Here is a 26,921-nt window from a genome sequence, read left to right on the forward strand (position 1 = left end):
CTCCTTCACAGACTGGAGACAAACTGAGTCCTGCGTTAACGAAAACGCCCATGACTGAGGATCGCCCTGCACTAGAGAGATCACAATACCAACCCATTGCTCCTCATTACCGGAGGAGTAGGGACGAAGTTTGAAGTACAATTTGCATGCCTCCTTAAACACAAAAAACTTGTCCCTACCTTCTGAAAACCTGTTCGGGAGGGCAACCTTGGGTTCAGACTGGACAGGTCTACCAGCAGAAACTCCTTCATTGGCGACCTGTAACCAGTGATACTGCTGCTGAACCTCACAGTGGAGGTCATTCACCTCCAGAGACAGACAGCGGAACTGCTCTGCAAGCTCTGCAACTGATCCCATACTAAAGGGAGTAAGGAAAGAAAAAGGTGCATGCCCAAAAACACACAAAGAAAGAAAAAACAAGATGTCAATCTTGTGTCGGTTTTTTTTTTTTTCCCCAAAATGTGCTCGGCCGGTTATAATGCCACGCCAGGTGTGAGTGCAACACAGAGAGTCACGCCTGGTGTGAGTACAACACAGAGGGGAAAGGGAGCCCAGACACTAGGGAAAGGGGGAAGAGGTGACCTCCTAATCTGGACTAGCGTCACCCTGTCTCCCCCTAACGTCCCTATACAGCCTCCGCAGCTGTCGCCGATCACGTGCCTGGTGTAAAGGTATAGCTGGGGGTGGAAGGAGATGAGCACTAGTCAACCTCCGCTAGCACTCTAAAGACAAATGGGGAAGACAACACAGGGGAATAACAACTCAGCTTTAGAAGAACTGCATGTCAAGTTATCCTGCGGATGTCAGTACGTACTGACCAATGCAGATTTATCAGTGGCAAATGGGCTCACATAATTTTATCAAAATGTGCTAAGAACCTCAAACTATATATATATTTATGAACATTTTTATAGAATTCTCTGGGAGCAGAAGTATCCCAAAAAAATGGATTGTGCCTTTTTTTTCTTTTTTTAGTGGTTCATAATTTAGGACATTATAATATTTTTATAACATATAAATATTTATATATATACACAGGGCCGGCGTCACCACCTGGCGCGCCCAGAAAAGGAACAAACAGGGAGACTCACTCGCCTTTGGCAGGAGCCTAACCACCGCGGTTGCAACGGTCGCTACTGCGACCGCCCAGGCCCGGTGGGTTGGGGACCCGCCGACGCCAGCAAATGCTTCAGCTGGATGTGCATCCTCGGACACACATTCAGCTGAAGTGTATAAGAAGTTTGCCCTGCATGGAATCGTCAAGAACCTCCCTCGACATGGAGGAAAGGGGAAAATTGACCAGATGTCTTCGAAGGTTGGTGCGAATGGTGGAAAAAACACCATGTCAAACATCCAAAGACCTGAAGGCCAACCTGGAACAGTCTGGGGTCACGGTTTCAAAAAGTACCATACACCGCACACTAAACCAAGCAGAACTTTATGGGCGAAGGCCAAGGAAGAAACCATTGCTGAAGTAAAGACATAAAAAGGAACGACTGATCTTTGTGAAAGAGTACCTTGACAAACCACAATCCTTTTGGGAAAATTTTATGTTGACAGAGGAAATAAAAATACAGCTTTTTGGCAATGAAAAGCAACAGTTTGTTTACAGACGGCGCAATGAATTTTACAAGGAAAAGAACATCTTACCAACAGTTAAGCATGGTGGAGGATCCATAATGCTGTGGGGTTGCTTTTCTGTGTCTGTGGCCTTGACCGTTTCACAGGAATCATGAAATCAGAGAATTATCAAGAGATTTTAGAGCGTAATGTCCTACCCAGTGTAAGAAAACTTGGTTTGAGTCGAAGATCATGGGTCCTCCAGAAAGACAATGACCCAAAGCACACATCCAAAAGTACACAGGAATGGTTGAAAAATGAAAAATGGACTGTTTTAAAATGGCCAGCAATTAGTCCTGACCTCAATCCCATTGAAAATCTTTGGGATGAGCTGAAATCTGCCATTGGGAAAAAGAAACCTGCAAACATTCAAGAGCTTGAACAAACTGCAAAGGAAGAATGGGCGAAAATTCCAGATTCCAGAGAAGTGCAAGAAGCTTATACAGTGGGTACGGAAAGTATTCAGACCCCTTTAAATTTTTCACTCTTTGTTTCATTGCAGCCATTTGGTGAATTCTAAAAAGTTCATTTTTTTCTCATTAGAGTACACTCTGCACCCCATCTTGACAGAAAAAATCCAGAAATTTAGACATTTTTGCAAATTTATTAAAAAAGAAAAACTGAAATATCACATGGTCATAAGTATTCAGACCCTTTGCTCAGACAATCATATTTAAGTCACATGCTGTCCATTTCCTTGTGATCCTCCTTGAGATGGTTTTACTCCTTCATTGGAGTCCAGCTCTGTTTAATTAAACTGATAGGACTTGATTTGGAAAGGCACACACCTGTCTATATAAGACCTCACAGCTCACAGCGCATGTCAGACCAAATGAGAATCATGAGCTCAAAGGAACTGCCCAAGGAGCTCAGAGACAGAATTGTGGCAAGGCACAGAAAAAGAATTTCTGAAGTACTGAAAGTTCCTAAGAGCACAGTGGCCCCCATAATCCTTAAATGGAAGAAGTTTGGGACCACCAGAAGTCTTCCTAGACCTGGCCGTCCAGCCAAACTGAGCAATCGTGGGAGAAGAGCCATGGTGAGAGAGGTAAAGAAGAACCCCAAGATCACTGTGACTGAGCTACAGGGATGCAGTAAGGAGATGTGAGAAAGTTCCACAAAGTCAACTATCACTGCAGCCCTCCACCAGTCTGGCCTTTATGGCAGAGTGGCCCGAGAGAAGCCTCTCCTCAGTGCAAGACGTATGAAAGTATGCATAGAGTTTGCTCAAAAACACATGAAGGACTCCCAGACTATGAGAAATAAGATTCTCTGGTCTCATGAGAAGAAGATAGAACTTTTTGGTGATAATTCTAAGCGGTATGTGTGGAGAAAACCAGGCACTGCTCATCACCTGCCCAATACAATCCCAATAGTGAAACATGGTGGTGGGAGCATCATGCTGTGGGGTGTTTTTTAGCTGCAGGGACAGGACGACTGGTTGCAATTGAAGGAAACATGAATGCCGCCAAATACAGAAATATCCTGGATGAAAACCTCTTACAAAGTGCTCTGGACCTCAGACTTGGCTGAAGGTTCACCTTCCAACAAGACAATGACCCTAAGCACACTGCTAAAATAACAAAAGAGTGGCTTCAGAACAACTCTGTGACCATTCTTGACTGGCCCAGACAGAGCCCTGACCTAAACCCAATTGAACATCTCTGGAGAGACCTGAAAATGGCTGTCCACCAACGTTCACCATCCAACCTGACAGAACTGGAGAGGATCTGCAAGGAAGAATGGCAGAGGATCCCCAAATCCAGGTGTGAAAAACTTGCTGCATCATTCCCAAGAAGACTCATGACTGTACTAGCTCAAAAGGGGGCTTCTACTCAATACTGAGCAAAGGGTCTGAATACTTATGACCATGTGATATTTCAGTTTTTCTTTTTTAATAGATTTGCAAACATTTCTACATTTCTGGTTTTTTCAGTCAAGATGGAGTGCAGAGTGTACTTTAATGAGAAAAAAATGAACTTTTTAGAATTTACCAAATGGCTGCAATGAAACAAAGAGTGAAAAATTTAAAGGGGTCTGAATACTTTCTGTACCCACTGTAGATGGTTACAAGAAACGTTTGGAGGCTGTCAGCAAAGGGTATGCCACCAAGTATTAATTAGGGGTGCCTTTATTGCTGCACATGCTGTTTATTCTGTTTCTTCTTTGAAATTGTAACATGGAGGTGAAAAACAACGTTTTGTTGTTGTATTATTTTGGACCACTAATTAAAAAATCCTGAGGATATAACTTTGGTACATTTCCATTTATTTCTGAAGATATTGTACAGTCTATGAAAAAAATGAAGGGGTGCAAATAATGATGATCAGCATTTTACATGGATGACTATGGGCTGTACATTATACTACATGGATTGACTATGGGTTGTACATTATACTACATGAATAACTATGGTCTGTACATTATACTACATGGATGACTATGAGCTGTACATTATACTACATGGATGACTATGGGCTGTACATTATACTACATGGATGACTATGGGCTGTGCATTATACTACATGTATGACTATGGGCTGTACATTATTCTACATGGATGACTATGGGTTGTGCATTATACTACATGGATGACTATGGGCTGTGCATTATACTACATGAATGACTATAGGCTGTACATTATACTACATGGATGACTATGGGTTGTGTATTATACTACATGGGTGACTACGGGCTGTACATTATACTACATGGATGACTATGGGCTGTACATTATACTACATGGATGACTATGTGCTGTACATTATACTATATGTATGACTATGGGCTGTGCATTATACTACATGGATGACTATGTGCTGTGCATTATACTACATGTATGACTATGGGCTGTGCATTATATATGGAGGTGCATTATGTTACGCACGCAAGTGGCGCATGTGGTTTTGTGGACCCACTGTGCCATGGGGCCAGGATTACCAAGAGGGGTGTAGCTAAACAGCTACCTGGTGTTCACTGGAGCTCCTGATAGTGGAGTCAGGCTTGAGCTGCAGGTAGCCCCAGGTACCACTCATAGGTAGTCCCCGCTACTGCTGCTGCTGACCGCAGGGGTCAGGTATGCAGATACGGATAGGTCCATAGGTCCAGGGCTCCATTCAGACTACTAGATTCTGGATCCTCTGCAGAACGGTTACTAACATGGACACGGGCTCCATTCAGACTACTAGGTTCAGGATCCAAGGGTAGATCGGTTACTGACACGGATTCTCAGATACTGATTCAGAAACTGTCTGTACATAGACCAAGGGACGAGGTTCAGGCACTGGCCACACATGGAACAGGGACTACGGGTTCGGGACCGGCCTCACAAGTACCTCAAAGACCAGGGACTACAGACTCAGGACTCACCGCACAAGAACCAGGGACTACGGGTTCAGCACACTGGCCACACCAGGCCACGGGACCCCACAACTCATTAGTAGCCTACCACCCTACCTAATGATTCATGGTTGCTTGGCACCCCCCTATTGGGTGCCTTTCAAACCAAATGCCTCCCAGCTATTGGCTGGGAGCTATCTTGCAGGTGTACTCTTATACTAAATGCCTCCCAGCTATTCTAAGAGCAGAGGAGCGGTTGTGCACTAGGTGCGCAATCGGGAACTGCGGCGCGCACAACACCAGATTGCAGGGAGCACACCGGGGACCACGCTGCATGGCCAGGGAGGGGAGTATACCGGCGTTCCTGCATGGAGGAGGAAGTGAACCGTGCAGAGGCGCCGGAAAATAGGGTTACACATTATAATATATGACGGAATGTGGAGGACTATGCAGGGGTGCATTTTATTATATGGAGGACTCTGGGCTGTGCATTATATATGGAGGACTATGGGCTATGCATTATACTATATGGAGGACTATGGGGTGCAATATACTATATGGAGGACTATGGGGAGTGCATTATATTACATGGAGTACTATGGGCTGTGCATTATATATGGAGGACTATGGACTGTGCATTGTATATGGAGGACTATGTGTTATGCATTACATATGGAGGACTATGCATTATACTATATGGAGGACTATGGGGGGTGCATTATATTATATGGAGGACTAAGGGATGCTTTATACTACTGTATATGTATGGTATTGTAGAATTTACAATAGATATCACTCATGTAATGTAAGAAGTGACATTTTTGGCATTGTACTATACCTATATTTCTCTGCCGTATCTGTGCATCATAAATCGTGGCATGTGTTAAAGGGGCCCACTGAGACTCTTTTGTCCGGAGCCCACGAAAACCTGGAGCCGGCCCTGTATATACACATACACACATAGGTGGATGTAGTTATGTGTGTTTTTCATTGCCAGGGGGGTATAAGGATTATAAGCAACAGGTCGCGTTTGATAACGCTCAAATCAAACTGGGGTGCCCCTCCTCCACCTATATTGAATCGTCGCAGCGATCTTTATAGAGTAAGTTGTCTTCTTTTATCCTGTATATTTTATGTAACTGCACATGTATTTTAATGTCTCCTTTGTAACATCCTTGTATATTTTTCCTAAACACTGCCTCCCTTTTAGATTAAATATAAAATGTAATAGTTGTTTCTATCGTCCTGTAATCGTTCCCTCCCCCAAAGCCATATACGTTACCAGAACGCAGGCGTCCGGCCAGGCCTGTATTATAGTTCAAACTCGGCCAATGGTGGCAGAGAATAATAATAACCGGGTTATCGTGCAGCCGGCAGCAACCGTACGGGGCGTGCACACGTTCCTGGAGCTGGAATTCGGAGGTGTGACGCCATACGCTTTCTGCGTGCTCGCCGATGCCCAAGGAGTGAGTAGTCTGGATCGTGGGCTCACGATTCTGGACAAAATACTGACAGCGTGACAGCACGGTGAGATATTGCGTGATCTCCCCGGTGTGGTCCCTGTGGTGATTCCCGACAATAACTATATAGATATATGTATACTCTATGGGGGTATAGTTATATGGCTATAACTCATATATATGCGTATAATACACATAGAATTACATATACATCTATAGTGTGATTGAGAGGTTTCACTTTCCTTTTTTAATATATTTTTTATTTTCAGCACTTTCATAATCTTCTACAACTTATTTTCCTGTCACCTCACCGCCATGCTCCTGCCTTCTGCCCCGTTAATGCCTTCTGCCCCCTGTTAATGCCTTCCGCCCCTTGCTCCGACCCCTGCCTCCTGCCCCTGCTCCAGCCTCCTGCCCCTGCTCCTGCCTCCCGCTCCATGACAACCATGTGCCGCTCTATGATCTATCATGCTTCGGCAGTTCCAGTAAACTACTGAATAGCAACAAACCTCAACATCCAATCAGGTGTCCGGTTGATATCACGTGCGGGCGAGAAGCTGCGGATTCTGTTCTCTGATTGGCGGAGCCGCGGCGTTTGCAGCTTGATAGGATGACGCCGCTAGATGGGCGGGGCTTAGGGTGGCGGGAGCTTTGAGTGACAAGCGCTGGTGGGCTCCACTGTCAGGTCAGTATCCCGTCGCCTAAGCGACTATCGGGGGTCGTACGATCAGATTGCCCCTTGTGGTCAGTCACGCCAGACTAGCAGGTACTTGTACCGCGGCTGCTGGAGACTTGAGCTGAATTAGGTGCTTGTTCTTGTTGTCATGTAACTTTAACCCTTTAAGGAGCAGGCATTGTTTCTTAGTCTTACTCCTAAAGCTGTATGTGTTATTATATCTCCCTTTGCTGTGGGATGTGTTGCAGATTTTATTGCCTTCAGTTCAGGAATTTTTTTTACGCTATTTTAATTTTCTGCTGTTTTTGCCTAATAAAGAGTTTTCAGTCATTTTAAACATTTTTTTTTGCTTTGAAAAAATACCAGACAGATCCAGGGGATAAAAATATTTTTAAAAGCTTTTAAAGGGGTACAATAATAATAATAATTAATATTTTAATTTACATAGCGCCATCGTATTCCACAGAACTTTATATACATAATCATCATCACTGTGCACATTGGGGCTCACAATCTAGATTCCCTATCAGTATGGCTTTGGAGTGTGGGAGGAATACAGAGAACCCGGAGGAAACCCACACAGACACAGGGAGAACATACGAACTCCTTACAGATGTCCTTGGTGGGATTTGAACCCAGTATTCCCATCTCCAAGATCCTATCCCAATATGTAGTAGGTATAATAATAATAATATAAGAATATACCTCCAATTAGAAATGTAGTATAGTTCTTCTGATTCGCTATGTTGCTTTATCTCATGCTGCCGGGCATTGCAGGAGCTTAGATATCCATGGTTATGACCGCTAAGAGCTGTCTAAATAACGATCACTATATGAGTGGTCGTAACCATGGATACCTAATCTACTGCAATGCCCTGAACATGAGGTAAGTGACATAGCGAATCAGAAGAACTGTACTACATTTCTAATTGGAGGTTATTTGCTAATATTATTATTATTATTACACCTACTACTTATTGGGATAGGGTCTTGGAGATGGGAATTCCCCCTTAAGTTCCCTGTACACCTTAGATGAAAGTCATCCGATGTTGGTGGGACCGGCTGACCATCTGATGGGTGTGAAGGCCCCCGACTCTCCCCTGATGATGTTGGGGAGAGAAGGATCAATCAGGAGAAATTTAAATGCCCAATTCTTTTGTTTTCAAGGGAGATAAAGCGATGCCAGAGAGTAATCCGCAGAACTGATCCAAATCTATATGGGAGAGTCGGCCGCAGCCATTTCTTGTGACTGGATGGCTAAGCTATAATGGTCCATCGTTGCCAGTGTTGACCTGATCTGCCGCCGGTCTCTACTGCTCGCTCCTGGCCAATTACGATCTGTGGTGTATAAAAGCTGCCGTGCTCACGCTCCACCACCGCGCCATTCATTCTCTATGGGGCTGCGCTGTGTTTTCCCTGCCATCCCATAGTGCATGGAGGGGTGATCGGGCATCTGACCGCCGCTCCATTTTGGAATAAGGATTAAAGTTCCCATATCAAGAATAAAAATTCAACAAACTATGGGATATGTCTGTGGGACTGCAACACTGGTCCTAATACCAGTCCTATAGACCAGAGGTGGGGAACCTCTGTGCTTTTTCACCGCCCCCCCGGGCAGATTCCCGCCGGCCTTTTAATTTCTTGCACTGCGAACATGCGCACACAGCGTTCACTACTGAAGGCTGCAGCGCCTGCAATGATAGACGACGTCAGAAGAAACTGCGGAGCTAGTGCGCGATGTGATCCCGTCCCACAGATAAAGACAGCGGTGGCAGCCTCGGCGTCTCCCGTGACGTCTCTGCTCCTGCCCCAGTGTCTCCTGTGACATCTCTGCTCCTGCCCCAGTGTCTCCTGTGACATCTCTGCTTCTGCCCCAGCGTCTCCCGTGACGTCTCTGCTCCCGCCCCGGCGTCGTCTCCCGTGACGTCTCTGCTCCCGCCCCGGCGTCGTCTCCCGTGACGTCTCTGCTCCCGCCCCGGCGTCGTCTCCCGTGACGTCTCTGCTCCCGCCCCGGCGTCGTCTCCCGTGACGTCTCTGCTCCCGCCCCGGCGTCGTCTCCCGTGGCGTCTCTGCTCCCGCCCCGGCGTCGTCTCCCGTGACGTCTCTGCTCCCGCCCCGGCGTCGTCTCCCGTGACGTCTCTGCTCCCGCCCCGGCGTCGTCTCCCGTGACGTCTCTGCTCCCGCCCCGGCGTCGTCTCCCGTGACGTCTCTGCTCCCGCCCCGGCGTCGTCTCCCGTGACGTCTCTGCTCCCGCCCCGGCGTCGTCTCCCGTGACGTCTCTGCTCCCGCCCCGGCGTCGTCTCCCGTGACGTCTCTGCTCCCGCCCCGGCGTCGTCTCCCGTGGCGTCTCTGCTCCCGCCCCGGCGTCGTCTCCCGTGGCGTCTCTGCTCCCGCCCCGGCGTCGTCTCCCGTGGCGTCTCTGCTCCCGCCCCGGCGTCGTCTCCCGTGACGTCTCTGCTCCCGCCCCGGCGTCGTCTCCCGTGGCGTCTCTGCTCCCGCCCCGGCGTCGTCTCCCGTGGCGTCTCTGCTCCCGCCCCGGCGTCGTCTCCCGTGGCGTCTCTGCTCCCGCCCCGGCGTCGTCTCCCGTGGCGTCTCTGCTCCCGCCCCGGCGTCGTCTCCCGTGGCGTCTCTGCTCCCGCCCCGGCGTCGTCTCCCGTGGCGTCTCTGCTCCCGCCCCGGCGTCGTCTCCCTTGGCGTCTCTGCTCCCGCCCCGGCGTCGTCTCCCGTGGCGTCTCTGCTCCCGCCCCGGCGTCGTCTCCCGTGGCGTCTCTGCTCCCGCCCCGGCGGCGTCTCCCGGGACGTCTCTGCTCCCGCCCCGGCGGCTCCCCGGCCCGGGAAGTCTCTGCTCTCTCTACTTCGTTTTCATCTGTTTTCTATGAGCAGTGGAGTGTAAGCTGCGTCCTGACCCCATTGACAGCCGCTTACCTCCCAGGAGAACACAGTATTGGGGCTTTACATTTCAGTGAGCGGAGCAGTGTATGTGCACAGTCCATGGATCGGCGCTGCGCTCTGTCCTGTGCACATACATCACAAGTGTCAGCCGATATTCTGATGTTTGCTTTCCTTATTGTCTGTTCTTGATTGTTGTCACCTCTGTATTTGTGTAACGTTTCTGCATTATTTTTCTTTCTGTAACAGGAAGGCTTTTATTAAGCTGAAATGGACGATCCTCCCCCGTGTTCTGCCTCCACAACGTACGTCGGCTCTCCGGAGCCTGAGAACAACATATCAGCCAAACAAGTAAGACGGGTGACCTTGTCTCAGATCTGAAGGACGTTCCTGTTTGTTTTCCTTTACTCCTTTTCCATCTATAAGGACAGGTGCAGGCGACCATATTTTCTGTCCGAGTGCAGTCCAACAAAACATTGGATCGCACTCGGACCATTGTTATTCTAATGGACTGTGCACATATCCGAGGCAAAAATATATATCACTGCAGGGTGTATTTATCCCTAGACTAATTTGACTCCCTGAAAGGGATGCTAAAACATAACTTTTATTAAAAAACATGCTCGATTTGGATCGCACTCGGTCATGCAAGTCAATGAGTGGAAAAATTTGGATCACATTCGGATGACATCTGAGTGCTGTCTGATTTTCACAGACTAACAGAATGGAGAAGATTGGGAATTTCTTTTTTCCCGTCTTCTTCTCAACCGAGAAAATTGTACCATACTCAGATCATACTCAGATCAGTGTGATTTGCATAAGGGAACCATTTTTCTCGGATGAGAGAAAATCCGGTCTTATGACCCTGGCATGAGAGTGTCCCCTGAAAAAGAGCTCTCCTGCTGTTTTAAAACTGCAACTCTTAGGCCTCGTTCAGACGTCCATTGTTTTCTTTTTTATATGAGAAAAATTGGACTATTTTTCATCATGTGCTGGATCAAATTTTCATCCATTTTTCGCCTTGTCTGTTTTTATCATCAATGAGGTATCCTCTTGTATGCATAAAAAAATACACTCCTACCCATTAAACAGTAAAAAAAACAAAAAAAAGGACTCTGACGACGTATGGATGGCATCTGTGTACTGTTTAAGTTTCTATTATCTTATTGACTTAAAGGGGTATTCCCGTCTCCAAGATCCTATCCCAATATGAAGTAGTTGTAATAAGAATATTAGCAAATACATCCAATTAGAAATGTAGTCTAGTTTTTAAGATTCGCTATGTCACTTACCCCATGTGCAGAGCATAACAATGGATTCTTAAGCTACTGCAATGCCCTGGACATGGGGTAAGTTATAGAGCGAATCTTAAAAACTAGACTACATTTCTAATTGGATGTATTTGCTAATATTATTATTACACCTACTACATATTGGGATAGGATCTTGGAGATGGGAATACTCCTTTAAACTTGCAATATTTATTAAAATCAGAATTGCATTTGTCTTTTTTGGGGGGACACTCTGTAATAAAACATGACATATGTGAACAGCCCCTGAGAATATAATGGGTTTGTATGCCATTCATGAAAACCACACGTAGAATACATACAAAAAACACGGACGTCTGAACGAGGTCTTAGTGGCTGGGAGTTGTAGCTTTGCAGAGAAGTACAGGTTGGGGGTGTTCAGATAGTTGTGGTTTTGAAAATTCACAGGAAAGTGAAGAACAGAAATCCCAAATAGTGTCGAGTAGTCAGTGCCTTGTGCACACTGATAATGGCATCTAAGTGTGTGGATTGAAATCCTTTATGGCCCATTTAGATGAGTCAATAATCGGGAAACGAGGGTTCCTAAGGACACTTGTTCCCAACTATTAGCTCGTCTTAACAGCTGTGTGGGAAAGGTAAGGAGAGGAAGACATGGTATGGACTTACCATGTCACTGTGGTGGCCATCTTGGAAATCAGAGGAAAGCAACGTCAGTCTGTGCAGAGGAGGAAGTGGGTGTCATGGGTGTATCAAGTGTGACAGACAGTCGCTCTGGATCCGGCTGTAGAAGGTCACTGCGCTTGGCATTGCAAACGCCTTCTTGATCCTCTCATCTCTATAGTTTAGTGATATCCTTCTTTTAGGACCCAGCTTTGACCTCCTCCTTCTGCTGCTGATTGACACACCCTTGCTTGTTAGTTAAAAACTCTGTCTCCGGAGAGTCGCCGGTGATAATTCTATGTTCCTCTGTCCATGCCTGGAGTACTAGTAGTCGGAGAGTTGGCGTTCTCGCTGGTGTCTTCTCAAGCTAAGTGTATCCCCTTAGTTTGTTTACATTCTTGTCTTTAGTTACAGTGGGGCCTGACTAGTGTTCACCACGTCTCCCTACCTAGGGCCTAGCTCTGGGGACATTCAGGGATTAGGTTTCCTGCTCGGCGATAGGTGCAGAGCCTATATAGGGACGATAGGGTAGTCAGGGTGATATTAGATCTGCCTAAGGGTCTTCACTCCCCCTTTCCCTAGTTGTTGGGCTCACTTCCCCCTCTTCCTGTCTTTGCACACTGTTCCTTCCCTCACCTGGCATGACATTGCCACCGGCCATACATAAAAAAAAACAAACTGAAGTGTGTGTGTGTGTTTTTTTCCCCTTCTCGCTTGGTTCATGGATCCCGTTGCAATGTTGGCAGAGCAGCTGCACAGGCTGTCTCTGGAGGTGACTGACCTTCGCTCTGCTCTAAGGTTCAGCAGCAGCAGCGGCGGCAGACTCCTAATGTCGGGGACTCTGCCGGTAGGCCGGTCCAGCCTGAACCCAAAATTGCCCTCCCGGACAGATGTTCAGGAGGTAGGGACAAGTTTTTTATATTCAAGGAAGCTTGCAAATTATATTTGAAACTTCGTCCTTACTCCTCTGGAGATGAGGAGCAGCGTGACAGCAGGAGGCCAACGGCACCATGTGACTATACACCAGAAGGTATAGTTAATTTTCAGTCCCAGGGAGGAGGGGTGTATTAAGATTTCTTTTCACTGGAACGAATAAGCCGAGGCTGACCCCTGAAAAACACTTACCATATTTTGTGGATTATAAGACGCACCCCAAATTTTGGAGAGAGAAATAGGAAGAAAAATGTTTTAATAAAATAATGGTGCGTCTTATAGTCTGCTTGTACAGTGGCTCACCTGGGGGGCGGCGGTGGTGGAGCAGGGTCCTAGGAGGCAGGGTCGCTGCTGCAGGAGGCTGGCGGTGGAGGCATGGGGGGGTGATGCTGCGGGCCCCAGGCTATCAGAAGGGGGTGTGTTTGGCTGAGGCAGGAGTGGAGCCATGCTGTGGTCTACAAGATCTTGGTGCCGAGATCTCGATTTGAGCAAGCGCTGCCTCCGGGGGCCATTTTCCATCACAAAATGTCGGTGGAGCCTCCAGCACTGCCAAACACCCCTTCCTACCAGCCTGGGGCCTGCAGCATCGCCCCACTCCTGCCGCCGCCAGCTTCCTGCAGCAGTGACCCTGGGACTCTGCTCCACAGCAGCCGGTAAGGTACATTCGGATTATAAGACGCACCCCCACTTTCTCCCGAATTTGGGGGAAAAAAGTGCATTGTATAATCCAGGGCTGTGGAGTCGGTAAGCCAAACCTCCGACTCCACAATTTCCACGACTCCGACTCCCTCATACATGGCTCATGTTTAAGTGATAAATTTACTGTAGCACAGATTCATCTCAGCTAAAAGTCTAGACCCTTAGATCAGGAATAGGACAAACATTTATAGGACACTTCATAACTTTCCCAAATTCTTATGAAAAAATATTCCCCACAAACTGCATTGAACTACTGTACCCAATTTATTATATATTTTAGGAGTCTGAGTTGGTCCAATTTATATCGACTCCGACTCCACAGCCATGGTATAATCTGAAAAATACGATATACAGCATTATCCCTCCTCCACCAAACTCTACTGTTGGCACAATACAGTCAGGCTGGTAACATTCTCTTGGCATTCGCCAAACCCAGACTCATCCATCAGACGGCAGATAGAGAAATGTAATCTGTCACTGCACAGAACATGTCTCCACTGCTCCAGAGTCCAGTGGTGGCAGCTTTACACCACTCCATCTGACGCTTAGCATTGTGCTTGGTGAAGTAAGGCTTGCATGGAAAACCAACACAATGAAGCTCCCGGTGGAGGTACAGGTAGGAAGGCTAAAGGATCCTGTGGATCTTTCCTCATAGATCTTTAGTAAAGATCAATAACGATGCAAATTTTGTCACTCGTAGAGCTGTATCTCTACCCACAGTAGAAGGATCTGGTTGTCTTGCAGTGACGCCACCATTGTTGGAACCATTGTACTCCATTTATAATATTAAAGTTGTTAAACTTTCTCCCCAAAACCCAGCATCTCTGCTAATCTCTCTGTTTGATCACACAAGTATTTTTTTCTGTTTATCACTCATAAAAGACATGTTAAAAGTAAAATATGTTGATGGTCCCTCGGGGAAGGACGGGGGGCAGAGATGATTGCCCCACTCTCTGATAAACGACATTGACTAAACACCTCGGTATCTGTGCAGCTTTCTTACATCTCTATACAAGTTTTTTTTTAATTTCATGTCGCTGAGAATTTCCCCGATGAGTCACAATTACTGCGTGATTCTGTACAGGAATAATCATCTTGTTTTCTCTTATTTCGGGGTTAGATGGGGGCCTCGGGTTGCTCTGTCACATGATGCCTTAGGCAAAATGTAACGTGAAAAGACATTTTTAATACCAGCTTGTAAGAAATCACAGATGTCGTCCCTCAGCTGCAAAACATTACAACATACTTCTTATACGGCAGGTGAAAAGCATCTAACTCCAGAATCTTCCACCTTCTTAACTGCATCGGGACCGAACGAACTTCAGCCGCGCAGTGGAGGTTGTGACCAAAGTCACCATGTAACTCCAGCTTAAAGACCCCCCAATTTATAATGTGTGCTTTAAAGTCATTTTTAATTTTTTGGTCTTGTGGTATTCGTTCCCGTTTTTAGCACCAAGTTCTTCAGATAGGCGCCTGCAGGTTTTTGACTCTTGCTCAAAATTAGAAATTCTCTTTATTTATGTCTTGCACCTTTTTAGAGCACAGACGAACAAAAAGTTTCAAAGGCATCGGATGTATTCCTCAATAAGCTTCTTTATTAATTAAAACATATGTAAGATCCACACGGGAGGAACTTTAAAAAAAAAAAAAAAAAGTTTTCAGATATACAGTGGGTGAAATATTGAACACATCAGCAATTTTCTAAGTAAATATATTTGTAAAGGTGCTATTGACATGAAATTCTCACCAGATGTCGGCAACAACGCATTCAATCCACACAGGCAAAGAAATCCCCATAGATGTCCATAAACTGTGTAATAATGAGAAATGACAAGGAAAAAGTATTGAACACCCTAACTGAAATTTATTTAATTCTTTGTGCAAAAGCCTTTGTTGATGATGACAGCTTCAAGATGTATGGAGAAACTAGTCACAGGCATTGCTCAGTTGTGATTTTTGACCCATTCTTCTACACAAACACTCTTCAAATCCTGAAGGTCCTGTGGGCTCCTTCTATGAACTCTGATTTTTAGTTCCTTCCATATGTTTTCTGTTGGATTCAGGTCCGGTGATTGGCTGGGCCATTCTAGCGCTTTATTTTCTTTCTCTGAAACTAATTAAGAGTTTCCTTGGTTGTGTTGCTGAAATGTCCACCCTCATTTCATCTTCATCTGGGTAGATGGCAGCAGATTTTTTATCAAGAATGTCTCAGTACATTTGTCCATTCATCCTTCCTTCAATTACATGAAGTTTGCCAGTGCTGTATACTGAAAAATAAACCCAGACCATGATGTTCCTACTTCAAAACTTCACTGTTAGTATGGTGTTTTTGGGGTGACATGCAGTGCCTTTTGGCCTCCAAATATGGTGTGTATTATGGCGTCCAAAGAGTTAAATTTTGATCGTGTTCAGTTTATGGAGAAATTATGTTCTTTCCACTTTTGCATTATGGCCCATACAGTGCACACTGGAACTTTCAGGTTTTTTTTAGAAATTCTTCTGTCAATGCCATCAGTATGTTTTGCAACAATAAGGTTGTGAAGTTCTTGAGACAGCTCACTGGTTTTACCCATCAGGAGATGTTTCTTGTGTGGCACCTTTGTAATGAGACACCTTTTTATAGGCCATGAGTTGAACCAGCTGAAATTATTTGTCACTAAGATACCGGATTGCTTTATAATACTGATGGATTTTAGCTGGTGTCATGACTTTCCATGGCTTTTTGCACCCCTCTTTCTTCATGTGTTCAATACTTTTTCCCTGTATCATTTCTCATTATTGCACAACTTAATTTATGGACATCTATGGTTTAATTGTTTTGCCTGTGTCTATTGGATGGGTTGTTACCAACATCTGGTGAGAATTTCATGTCAATAGCACCTTTAGAAAAATATTTACTTAGAAAATTGGTGATGTGTTTAATACTTATTTTACCAGCTATACGGATAAAAAAAATCCAAACATCACCCTTTTTCCACAGTAAAATCAAGGGTATTAAAACAAAACAATACAAAAAAAACCGTATTAGTTATCTCTGCATCTGTACAAGTCTGGTCTATGAAGCTATACAGTTATTTATTTAGTACGGTATACATGGGACAACATAAAAATACACTTGAAACATCAAAATTGCTGTTTCATTGGTCTCTGTAACACCCTTGAAAATGCAACAATATTATGTGCTCCAAAATGTTAGCTTAATAAAAACTAGCCCCCACATAGCTCCTTTTATGGAAATGTAGCAGAGCTGTGTGTGCGTATTTAACAAGAGTTGTGTGCAGGGCCGGACTGGCCATCTGGCAATTCTGGCAAATGCCAGAAGGGCCTGTCTGGTCATGGGTCACCTTGTCTGCTACATTGTTATCAGAATCTGCATCCTCAAGACGCCCATACTGTTAAAAGTTGTGACGGAGCACAAAATCACTGGCTCCGTCACTTACCCCAGCAGGGCGTAAGACAGGTTGTGGATGGCTTTGTATGCCATGGTTAGTGTTTTGAACTGGAGTCTCTGGGCCATGGGGAGCCAGTGAAGAGATTGACAGAGAGGAGAGGCCGGGGAATAGCGGAGGAACAGGTGGATTAGTCGGGCAGCAGAGTTTAGGATAGATTGGAGGAGTGTGAGAGCGTTAGAAGGGAGGCCACAGAGCAGGAGGTTGCAGTAGTCAAGGCGGGAGATGATGAGGGCGTGCACCAGTGTTTTTGCAGATTCATGGTTGAGGAATGTGCGGATCCAGGAGATATTTTTGAGTTGGAGTCGGCAGGAAGTGGAAAGGGCTTAGACATGTGGTGTGAAGGAGAGATCAGAGTCCAGGGTTACCCCGAGGCAGCGAGCCTGAGAGACTGGGAAGAGTGGACAGCCATTTACTCTGATAGATAGGTCAGATGGGGCGGCTGAGTGAGATGGTGGAAAGATGATGAATTCTGTTTTATCCATGTTAAGTTTTAGAAATCTATCCAAGAAGGATGAAATAGCGGACAGACATTGTGGGATTCTGGTTAGTAAGGAGGTGATATCGGGTCCAGAGAGGTAGATCTGTGTGTCGTCAGCATAGAGGTGATACTGAAAGCCATGAGACTCTATGAGCTGTCACAGGCCAATGATGGTACCCTCAACAGCCCCCCATATAGTATGATGGTTCACCTCATAGCCCTCTATGTAGTATGATGGTAGCATAGTAACATAGTATATAAGGGGCTGTGAGATGGACCACCATACTATATAGTGTACTGTTGGGGGGACCATCATACTACATAGGGGGCTCTTGGGAGGACCACCATACTATATGGGGGACTGTGAGGTGGACCATCATAATATATAGGGGGCTATGAAGTGACCCATCATACTATATGGGGGAGCTGTGATGTGACTGCCATATGGTATTGGGGCTATGGGGATCTTCATAGTGTGTGGGGGAACTATCATACTGTGTAGGATGGCTGTGGGGGGGACCATCTTACTGTGTATGGTGATTGTGGTGGACATCATACTGTGTAGGATGGCTGTGGGGGGGGACCATCTTACTGTGTATGGTGATTGTGGTGGACATCATACTGTGTGGGGTGGCTGTAGTGGACAATATACTGTGTGGACGTCTATGGGGAATATTGTACTATGCTGGGTGCTGTGGTGACTGTCATACTGTATGTGGGTTGTGGGGTCCTCATACTTTACAGGGGACTTTGGTGGACATCACACTTTACATAGGGTCCTGTGGTGGACATCATACTGTGTGGGGGGGGGGTCTGTGATGCCTCTCATACTATATACTGGGGGCTGTGGTGGATACCATTCTGTATGGTAGGCTGTAGTGAAAATCTTATTGTGTGGGGTGCTGTGGGGCATCATACTTTCTGTAAGGTTTGTTGGGCAATCATACTGTGTGGGGTCATCATACCTTGTGGGGGCATAATATTTCATGGGGGTCATGAAAGGGGTATCAGTGTGACCATTTAGGGGCTTTAGTAAGGGCAAAATAACTATTGAGTGCTGCAATACATTTCCTTATCCATTTCTCCCTTCTCAATTTCTTAAAATGTTGTTCTTCTTTGATGAGATAGGACATTTTCTATGGGGCGCCTGTTAATTCTATGTACGCCCCTGCTTGGGAGCATTATTACAATGAAGAGGCACTGATGGTCATTATTATAGGGAGGCACACATGGGGCATTGTTATCATTTTAGGGGAAGCAAGGAGTCATTATTATTATTAATATAAGAAATCACAGGGGATATTTTTATTATTATAACGAGGTACAGGGTCATTATTATAAGAGGTCAAGGGGGAGCATTATTAAAGGAGGCACAGGGGAATTATTATAAGGTATCACAGGTTGTGGTTTGTGTAGCGGTGGTAGAAAGTGAGGAGGATCCTGGAAAATCAGTAAAGTGAAGATAGTGTAGTCCGTGCGCTGCAGAATGTACGTTAATTAAGCTATATGTGAATAAATCACATGGGGCAGAGAAACACTAGTAATTAGCTTAGCTTAGATATCCAAGGCTACAACTATGAACAATTAACTTATAGTCGCTATATGAGTGGTAGTACCATGGATACCTAGGCTGCTGCAATGCCCTGCACATGGTGTAAGTGACATAGCTAATCAGAAGAACTATACTACATTTCTAATTGGAGGTATTTAATAATACTATTGTATATATCTCACCGTTAGGTTTTTTTTCCGTTTGTCAACCACTTGGTCCCCAAAAAAGACGTGAAGAGCCCCATAGACTACAATGAGCCCATGTTCTATTCATGAAAAATGGACGTCTGAATGAGGCTTTATATTGATAGGTCATTAAATGTAAACTTACTTTTAACTACGTTACATGATCACTGATGTTACATGTTAATATATTTTCCATGCTTCTTAAATACCACCTAAGGCCTCGTTCAGACGTCAGTGTTTTGTCCGTATGCTTTTTACCATCAGGGTTTCATCAGTGATTTTCACATATATGGAAAGGTAAATACATTTAAAGCTTCTCCTATACATTGCATTGTTTCCTACACATTTCACCTCTTTGATGTATAAGTGTAATCCTGCAGCAAAGTCTGCATACAACACGTGGAGACTTTGCTGCTGAATCACCTGGACCTGGACTAACACGGTTTACAAATGTAGAAGCCCGGGCCGCTCCAGACCAATAATGATGTCACTATTGAATTTTTTTTTAATTTCCATAGCCCATGAGTGCGAGTCTTCGAGAGCGTCTGAAGAAATGTCGGAGATCTTTTAACCCAACATGTACAGTGGCAAAGCGGCTGAAAGTAGATGGTGATGACAGTGCCGTTACCCCACAATGCTCCAGTGGTTCTTCTCTTTCAAAAGTCTCAGAAAATAACTCTACATGTGTTCTCATCCCTGGACCGAGCGGTATCTCCGAAGACCGAGCGCTCATGGAGGCTTCTCCATCCAAGCCAGACATTTCTCCTTGTAACAACCACCAAGAAATGCTGCGAGAGAAAAAGAGATTACAGAAGCGAGTGCAGGACAAGGAAGAGCGTCTGAGAAGACTGAAGATGGTCAAATTGTACAGATCTAAGGTAGAGTCTGTACATCTGATAATTGTCTTTGGGTTTTAGGATGTCGCAGTACCAAGTGTTCAATCTGTCCTTACCACCCAAATCGGCACCGCTCTCAGCACTGTGTTCCTCCTGGACTCCCGGCATAAACAATGTGATGTGACCGCTGCAGCCCATCAGTGACCGTTGACAACCCCTTTAATCGCAAAACAGAAAATGTTGCAAATTTTGGCATGAAACTATGATCAGAGGAGGTGTAAATGTCATTCTGATTTTAGGACAGTCAAAAAATTCATCAATTAAGCTAAGTAGCGTGAACTTTTTATCAGATTTAGCAGTTTTACTCCAGTGTCTCCATCCTGCTGGACCAACTTCTGGCTTAGAAAGACTAGTGCTGTTAAAACAAAAAGAAAAATGCTGATTGTCAAACTACCTTTTTAGCTACAGGAAAGAAGGTCTTTTATGCCATAATATTTCCCTGAAAGTTATAGCTTGTCATGTGCCAATAATCAGGTAGAGCTATAGGCAAGGTTTCTCAGAAACATTGTATGTAGATGTTATTAAAGGATTGCTGGGGGTCCCAGTGGTTGTACTCCCCGCAATCAGCAAGCTATTCCCTTTCCTATGGATATTTGATAACTAGATTTTTTTTTTTTTTGGAATATCCCTTAAACAATTTTTCTTTGCAATGAAATGACAATAAAGCGAAATAAATGACTCAAGTGTGGTAAATAAGAGAGCAGAAAAGCTACAAAGTCAGACTGTGGCTTCTTCAGAAACCCATGGGGTTCCCAAATGTGCACATAGCATACAGGCAATCGGAAGTTGTCAAAGACAATGCTTACAGTGGCATGCAAAAGTTTGGGCTCCCCTGGTGAAAATGACTTTTATTATGAACAGTTAAGCAAGTTGAAGATGAAATGATCTCTAAAAGGACTAAAGTTAAAGATGACACATTACCTTTGTATTTTAGGCAAAAAAAATATATATATAATATATATATATATACCCTGCTCAAAAAAATAAAGGGAACACTTAAACAACAGAATATAACTCCAAGTAAATCAAACTTCTGTGAAATCAAGCTGTCCACTTTGATTGTCAATCAGTGTTGCTTCCTATTTCACATGCTGTTGTGCAAATGGAATAGACAGTAGATGGAAATTATTGGCAATTATCAAGACACCCTCAATAAAGGAGTGGTTCTGCAGGTGGGGACCACAGACCACATCTCAGTACCAATGCTTTCTGGCTGATGTTTTGGTCACTTTTGAATGTTGGTTTTGCTTTCACACAAGTGGTAGCATGAGACGGACTCTATAACCCACAGAAGTTGCTTAGGTAGTGCAGCTCATCCAGGATGGCACATCAATGCGAGCTGTGACAAGATGGTTTGCTGTGTCTGTCAGCGTAGTGCCCAGTGACTGGAGGCGCTACCAGGAGACAGGCCAGTACACCAGGAGATGTGGAGGGGGCCGTAGGAGGGTAACAACCCAGCAGCAGGACCGCTACCTCCGCCTTTGTGCAAGAAGGAACAGGAGGAGCCCTGCAAAATGACCTCCAGCCAGCCACAAATGTGCATGTGTCTGCACAAACGGTTAGAAACCGACTCCATGAGGGTGGTATGAGGGCCCGACGTCCACAGATGGGGGTTGTGCTCACAGCCCAACACCGTGCAGGACGCTTGGCATTTGCCACAGAACACCAGGATTGGCAAAGTCACCACTGGCGCCCTGTGCACTTCACAGATGAAAGCAGGTTCACACTGAGCACATGTGACAGACGTGACAGAGTCTGGAGATGCCGTGGAGAGTGATCTGCTGCCTGCAACATCCCTCAGCATGACCGGTTTGGCAGTGGGTCAGTAATGGTGTGGGGTGGCATTTCTTTGGAGGGCCGCACAGCTTTCCATGTGCTCACTAGAGGTAACCTGACTGCCATTAGGTACCGAGATGAGATCCTCAGACCCCTTGTGAGACCATATGCTGGTGCGGTTGGTCCTGGGTTCCTCCTAATGCAGGACAACGCCAGACCTCATGTGGCTGGAGTGTGTCAGCAGTTCCTACAAGATGAAGGCATTGAAGCTATGGACTGGCCCGTCCGTTCCCCAGACCTGAATCTGATTGAGCACATCTGGGACATCATGTCTCGCTCCATCCACCAACGTCACGTTGCACCACAGACTGTCCAGGAGTTGGCGGATGCTTTAGTCCAGGTCTGGGAGGAGATCCCACAGGAGACCATCCGCAACCTCATCAGGAGCATGCCCAGGCATTGTAGGGGGGTCATACAGGCACGTGGAGGCCACACACAATACTCAGCCTCATTTTGACTTGTTATAAGGACATTACATCAAAGTTGGATAAGCCTGTAGTGTGTTTTTCCACTTTAATTATTTATATATTAATATTATAATATTAATTATATTATATATATATATATAAAATTTTAGTTTTTTTTTTTACGTTTTAAATATTACAAAAAAAGAAAATGGACCAATGTAAAAGTTTGTATTTTTCCAAATGTAGAAGATGAAGAAAAAAAATAAATATATCTATCTTGCTTAACTATTCACAATAACAGTAATTTTGACCAGGGGTGCCCAAATTTTTACATGCCACTGTAGTTCTGCAAAGTTCACTCTAGTCGCCTTGAGTCCTGCAGACCATGATATGTGAATAGGGTTCATGATGACAACGTTGCTTGCTTTTACTTTTTGGCTAAAATTGCAAATTTCTAATCTCCCCAATACATCCCTTCGTGTCTGATCCATCTGACTAGAAAAGATACGGATCCATCTGACTATGCGGACTGGAAAAGATACTGATCCATCTGCTTACTCGGACTAGAAAAAAATACTGATCCATCTGACTGCGCGGACTGGAAAAGATACTGATCCATCTGCTTACTCGGACTAGAAAAGATACGGATCCATCTGACTATGCGGACTGGAAAAGATACTGATCCATCTGCTTACTCGGACTAGAAAAAAATACTGATCCATCTGACTGCGCGGACTGGAAAAGATACTGATCCATCTGCTTACTCGGACTAGAAAAGATACTGATCCATCTGACTGCGCAGACTGGAAAAGATACTGATCCATCTGACTGCGCAGACTGGAAAAGATACTGATCCATCTGACTGCGCAGACTGGAAAAGATACTGATCCATCTGACTGCGCAGACTGGAAAAGATACTGATCCATCTGACTGCGCGGACTGGAAAAGATACTGATCCATCAGACTACGCGACTAGAAAAGATACTTATCCATCTGACTGCGCAGACTGGAAAAGATACTGATCCATCAGACTACGCGACTAGAAAAGATACTGATCCATCTGACTACGCGACTAGAAAAGATACTGATCCATCTGAATACGCGACTAGAAAAGATACTGATCCATCTGACTACGCGACCAGAAAAGATACTGATCCATCTGACTACGTGACTAGAAAAGATACTGATCCATCTGACTGCGCAGACTGGAAAAGATACTGATCCATCTGACTACGCGACTAGAAAAGATATGGATCCATCTGAATACGCGACTAGAAAAGATACTGATCCATCTGACTACGCGACCAGAAAAGATACTGATCCATCTGACTGCGCGGACTGGAAAAGCTACTGATCCATCTGACCGCGCGGACTAGAAAAGCTACTGATTCATCTGACTATGCGGACTAGAAAAGCTACTGATTCATCTGACTATGCGGACTAGAAAAGATACTGATCCATCAGATTACTCTGACTAGAAAAGATACTGATCCATTTGACTACGCGACTAGAAAAGATACTGATCCATCTGACTACTCGGACTAAAAAAGATACGGATCCATCTGACTGCACAGACTAGAAAAGATAATATGGCACTAATTTGCTCCCCTGTATAGTGCAGCTCAACTTAGGATAGCTGGTTGTGCTTTTATGTGTAATTAATTTGCATCTTTTTTTTTATTAATGTTTTTTTTTTCTTTTCATTCAGAATAATCTGATGGAGCTGCAGTCTCTAATAGACAAGTGGAGAGAAAGTAGCCAGCTCTTACTATACGAGATCCAGAGGGCATTGTCTGCAGAGAACAAGCAGATTGGTTTGACACAACTGATCGATAACTGTGGTCTGGATGAGAAGTTGCTGCGCTACAACAGAGCCGAGGAGGACTTTGATGCATAAAGTTTACAGGACCGTAACTTGTACCCAGAAATTCTCACATAAATAAATACTTGATTTAAACCCCAGTCCAGCTTTTGAGCTGAGTGATAAATACCTAAATCAATAGCAATAACATAAAGCTGCCAAGACAAACAAGAATATGTGCTCAGCCACGCTGAAAGCCAAAGCATTCATATAGAAAACCCAAATCTGTAAAATAATAAAATAAAAAGTAGCAATAGATCCCAGCATAAGAGAGAAGAGTCACATTTTGTGTCGTGATCCCCTCCAACTTTTGGTTCACAAAATAAGAAAAAAATCGATAGATCAATTAAATAGTTATTGTGGCACCGTTCACTTCTGCATCGGGAGTTGAGCAGCGCAGATGACTGGCAAGTATTGATGAGCGAACCCAAACCTAAAAGTTCGACATTCGTACCGGACAGTTAGTGTCCGGTGCTAAACGCCAAACACAGACTTTCCCTGGAAGTCCGTTGCAATATTCAGAGTTCAGGGGAAAGGCCATTGCAGAGAGAGAGATATTTTCCAGCTCAAAAGTTCGGGTCCCCATTGTTTTCAATACGGTTCAGGTACAGTTCTGGTACCCAAACCAAAGTTTGGAATAAACTTCAGGCTGAACTTCCATGGGTCCGCTCATCCCTACTGGCAAGTGGCCATATTCTAACCAGACCTGCTGGAACAACCCTTTTAACTCTCTTCATGTTTCTGCAACTTTTTTTTTTTATAATAATATAGTTATTGGTTTTCACATTCATCAAAAAGTAGCACCAACCATATATCATAGTTTACAGCCATTTGTATTACACTTATTCCCAGAATCGATCCCAAAAGGAAGAAGCAAAGAACAGCAGTGGAGATCAGCCATTATTTTCTCATGCTGATTCGGCATGAGAAAACAATCGCAGTATGCTGAGAATGCCTCTGATAGTCAGATTGTACAAACCCATACTAGTCTGTGGGTGCGAGTGAAACATCAGATTGCACTCGGATTTCATCCAAGTGCAGTCCGATTACCGCGGACACCGGCAATGGAGGAGATGGAGAAATTACTTACTCCGTCTCCTCCGCACCTGTGCTGCGATTCTCCCATGCTTAAACTCTGACTGGTACTGGAAAAAATTTGGAAATCTGTTTATTGGTAATTTGTATACTATAAATGCGAAATAATAAATTATTAAAATTATTATTTTTTTTGTTATTAAATCTATCTGGTTAGGTTATCTTTTTGTGTTATTGTGAGTTATTTGGTGTTTTCCCCATCTGCAGTCGTATCCTATGGACCTCATGATACTAAACCAGTCTTTCTGTAGCTGGGGAAAGTTCGGATGCTGCGTGCTGTACATACATTGCTCCCGTTGTGGCCAGGGATGGGGGGAGTGTAATACAATACACATCACTGCTATGTTTTTCTTTGAACGTAAAGTGTCTGGTTGAAGAATGGACAAAAAGCAGTGGGAATTCTGAAACGTATTAATCATAAAAAGCAGCCCCGGAGCAAATACTTTCCCATAGACCTTTAAGAAAAAATATCAAGTTTAAACCAGAGCTTTGCATTCTGACTTTAGGCAAATACTTTCAATGTGTAATCACATATTTTAAAGCATAATAAAGTAATATTTTACATTTTTGTAATTACCGTTGGTTTTAAGAAATACTTTTCTATTCTGAATGTAAATAATCCATCCATTCTTGAAAAAAAAAAAAACAGTTTTCAATGTACGTTAATTTCTCTTGTCTCAGACTGACCATGTAGCAGTTCAGGCTTTGTTCACTATTACGTTCGAGGCTCCATCCATTGCCTTTGTTGCCGAGTCTATAGAAAGGCATGATCTTGCTGTCTTTGTCCCCTACAACAAGATAAAACTTCGTTTGGTGCACATGCCAGTCTGATATGTCTAGGAACTATCCCGATTTTCATTCTATCTTGACATCCACTACTTATTAAATGTGCTATTCCTCTGCATTCTGCCAGCACTATAATATCTGGAATTTTCTTCCCCTCCCACCATGCTCTTCTCCTGCTCATAACATTTAATTCATGATCGCCTGGGAATATGTATCTGGGACGGTATACCCAAACAATATTTCCTATAATACCATTTTTTCATAACTTTTAATTTGTGGCGTCTTCCTAACTAACATTACAATTAAAGATAATTACTCAATTTATCATATTGTGCCTGTCCTGTCCCACGACTTGGGAATCATTCAGTATTGAATTGTATTGTTGCTGTTGTGTTGCTATGCAATAAGGTTTGCCTTTTAGTAGTTTGTAGTGTTGAGCGAGTGAGTATGTTCTGTCCGAGTATGCTCGGGCCGAGCTCGGAGTAGTTACAGCTGCTCGGTGATATGGTTGAATCGCTCCCATGTGCATGATTTGCAACTGTTTGACAGCTTTATTACATGTGAGGAATGTGTAAGAAATAGACATTCCTCACATGTAATAAAGCTGTCAAACAGTTGCAAATCATGCACACGGGAGCGATTCAACCATATCACTGAGCAGCTATAAATACTCGGAGCTCGGCCGGAGCATACTCGGCGAAAGGGTTAATAGAACATACTCGCTCAACAGTAGTAGTTTGTCCTACCTATCTCCCTGTATGCCTCCCTTCTTGATGCTTATTCTCTGTATGTCAAACCATCTTAAGAAGCTCATGTCTTGCAGCTC

The 26,921-nt window shown here is 44.5% G+C and overlaps 1 protein-coding gene across 7 annotated transcripts in view; it reads left to right on the forward strand.

Annotated features, from left to right (window-relative positions):
• The window catches only part of SFR1 (SWI5 dependent homologous recombination repair protein 1), a 147,815-nt gene extending 122,345 nt beyond the window's left edge, over positions 1–25,470 (forward strand). For 3 of the 7 annotated variants that reach the window (XM_073685193.1, XM_073685192.1, XM_073685196.1), the window contains 3 exons: positions 10,234–10,335; positions 19,733–20,092; positions 24,062–25,470. In XM_073685193.1, coding sequence (XP_073541294.1) covers positions 10,255–10,335; positions 19,733–20,092; positions 24,062–24,250 — 630 coding nt within the window. In that variant the 5' untranslated portion in view covers positions 10,234–10,254 and the 3' untranslated portion in view covers positions 24,251–25,470. The other 4 variants (XM_073685191.1, XM_073685195.1, XM_073685197.1 and 1 more) reach the window with 4 other exon arrangements.
• Positions 25,471–26,921: the final 1,451 nt, after the last annotated feature.

The sequence above is a fragment of the Phyllobates terribilis genome, unplaced genomic scaffold (assembly GCF_046119375.1).
Source record: "Phyllobates terribilis strain yellow unplaced genomic scaffold, ASM4611937v1 Scaffold_5__5_contigs__length_657084704, whole genome shotgun sequence".
In the NCBI taxonomy this organism is placed as follows: Eukaryota; Metazoa; Chordata; class Amphibia; order Anura; family Dendrobatidae; genus Phyllobates; species Phyllobates terribilis.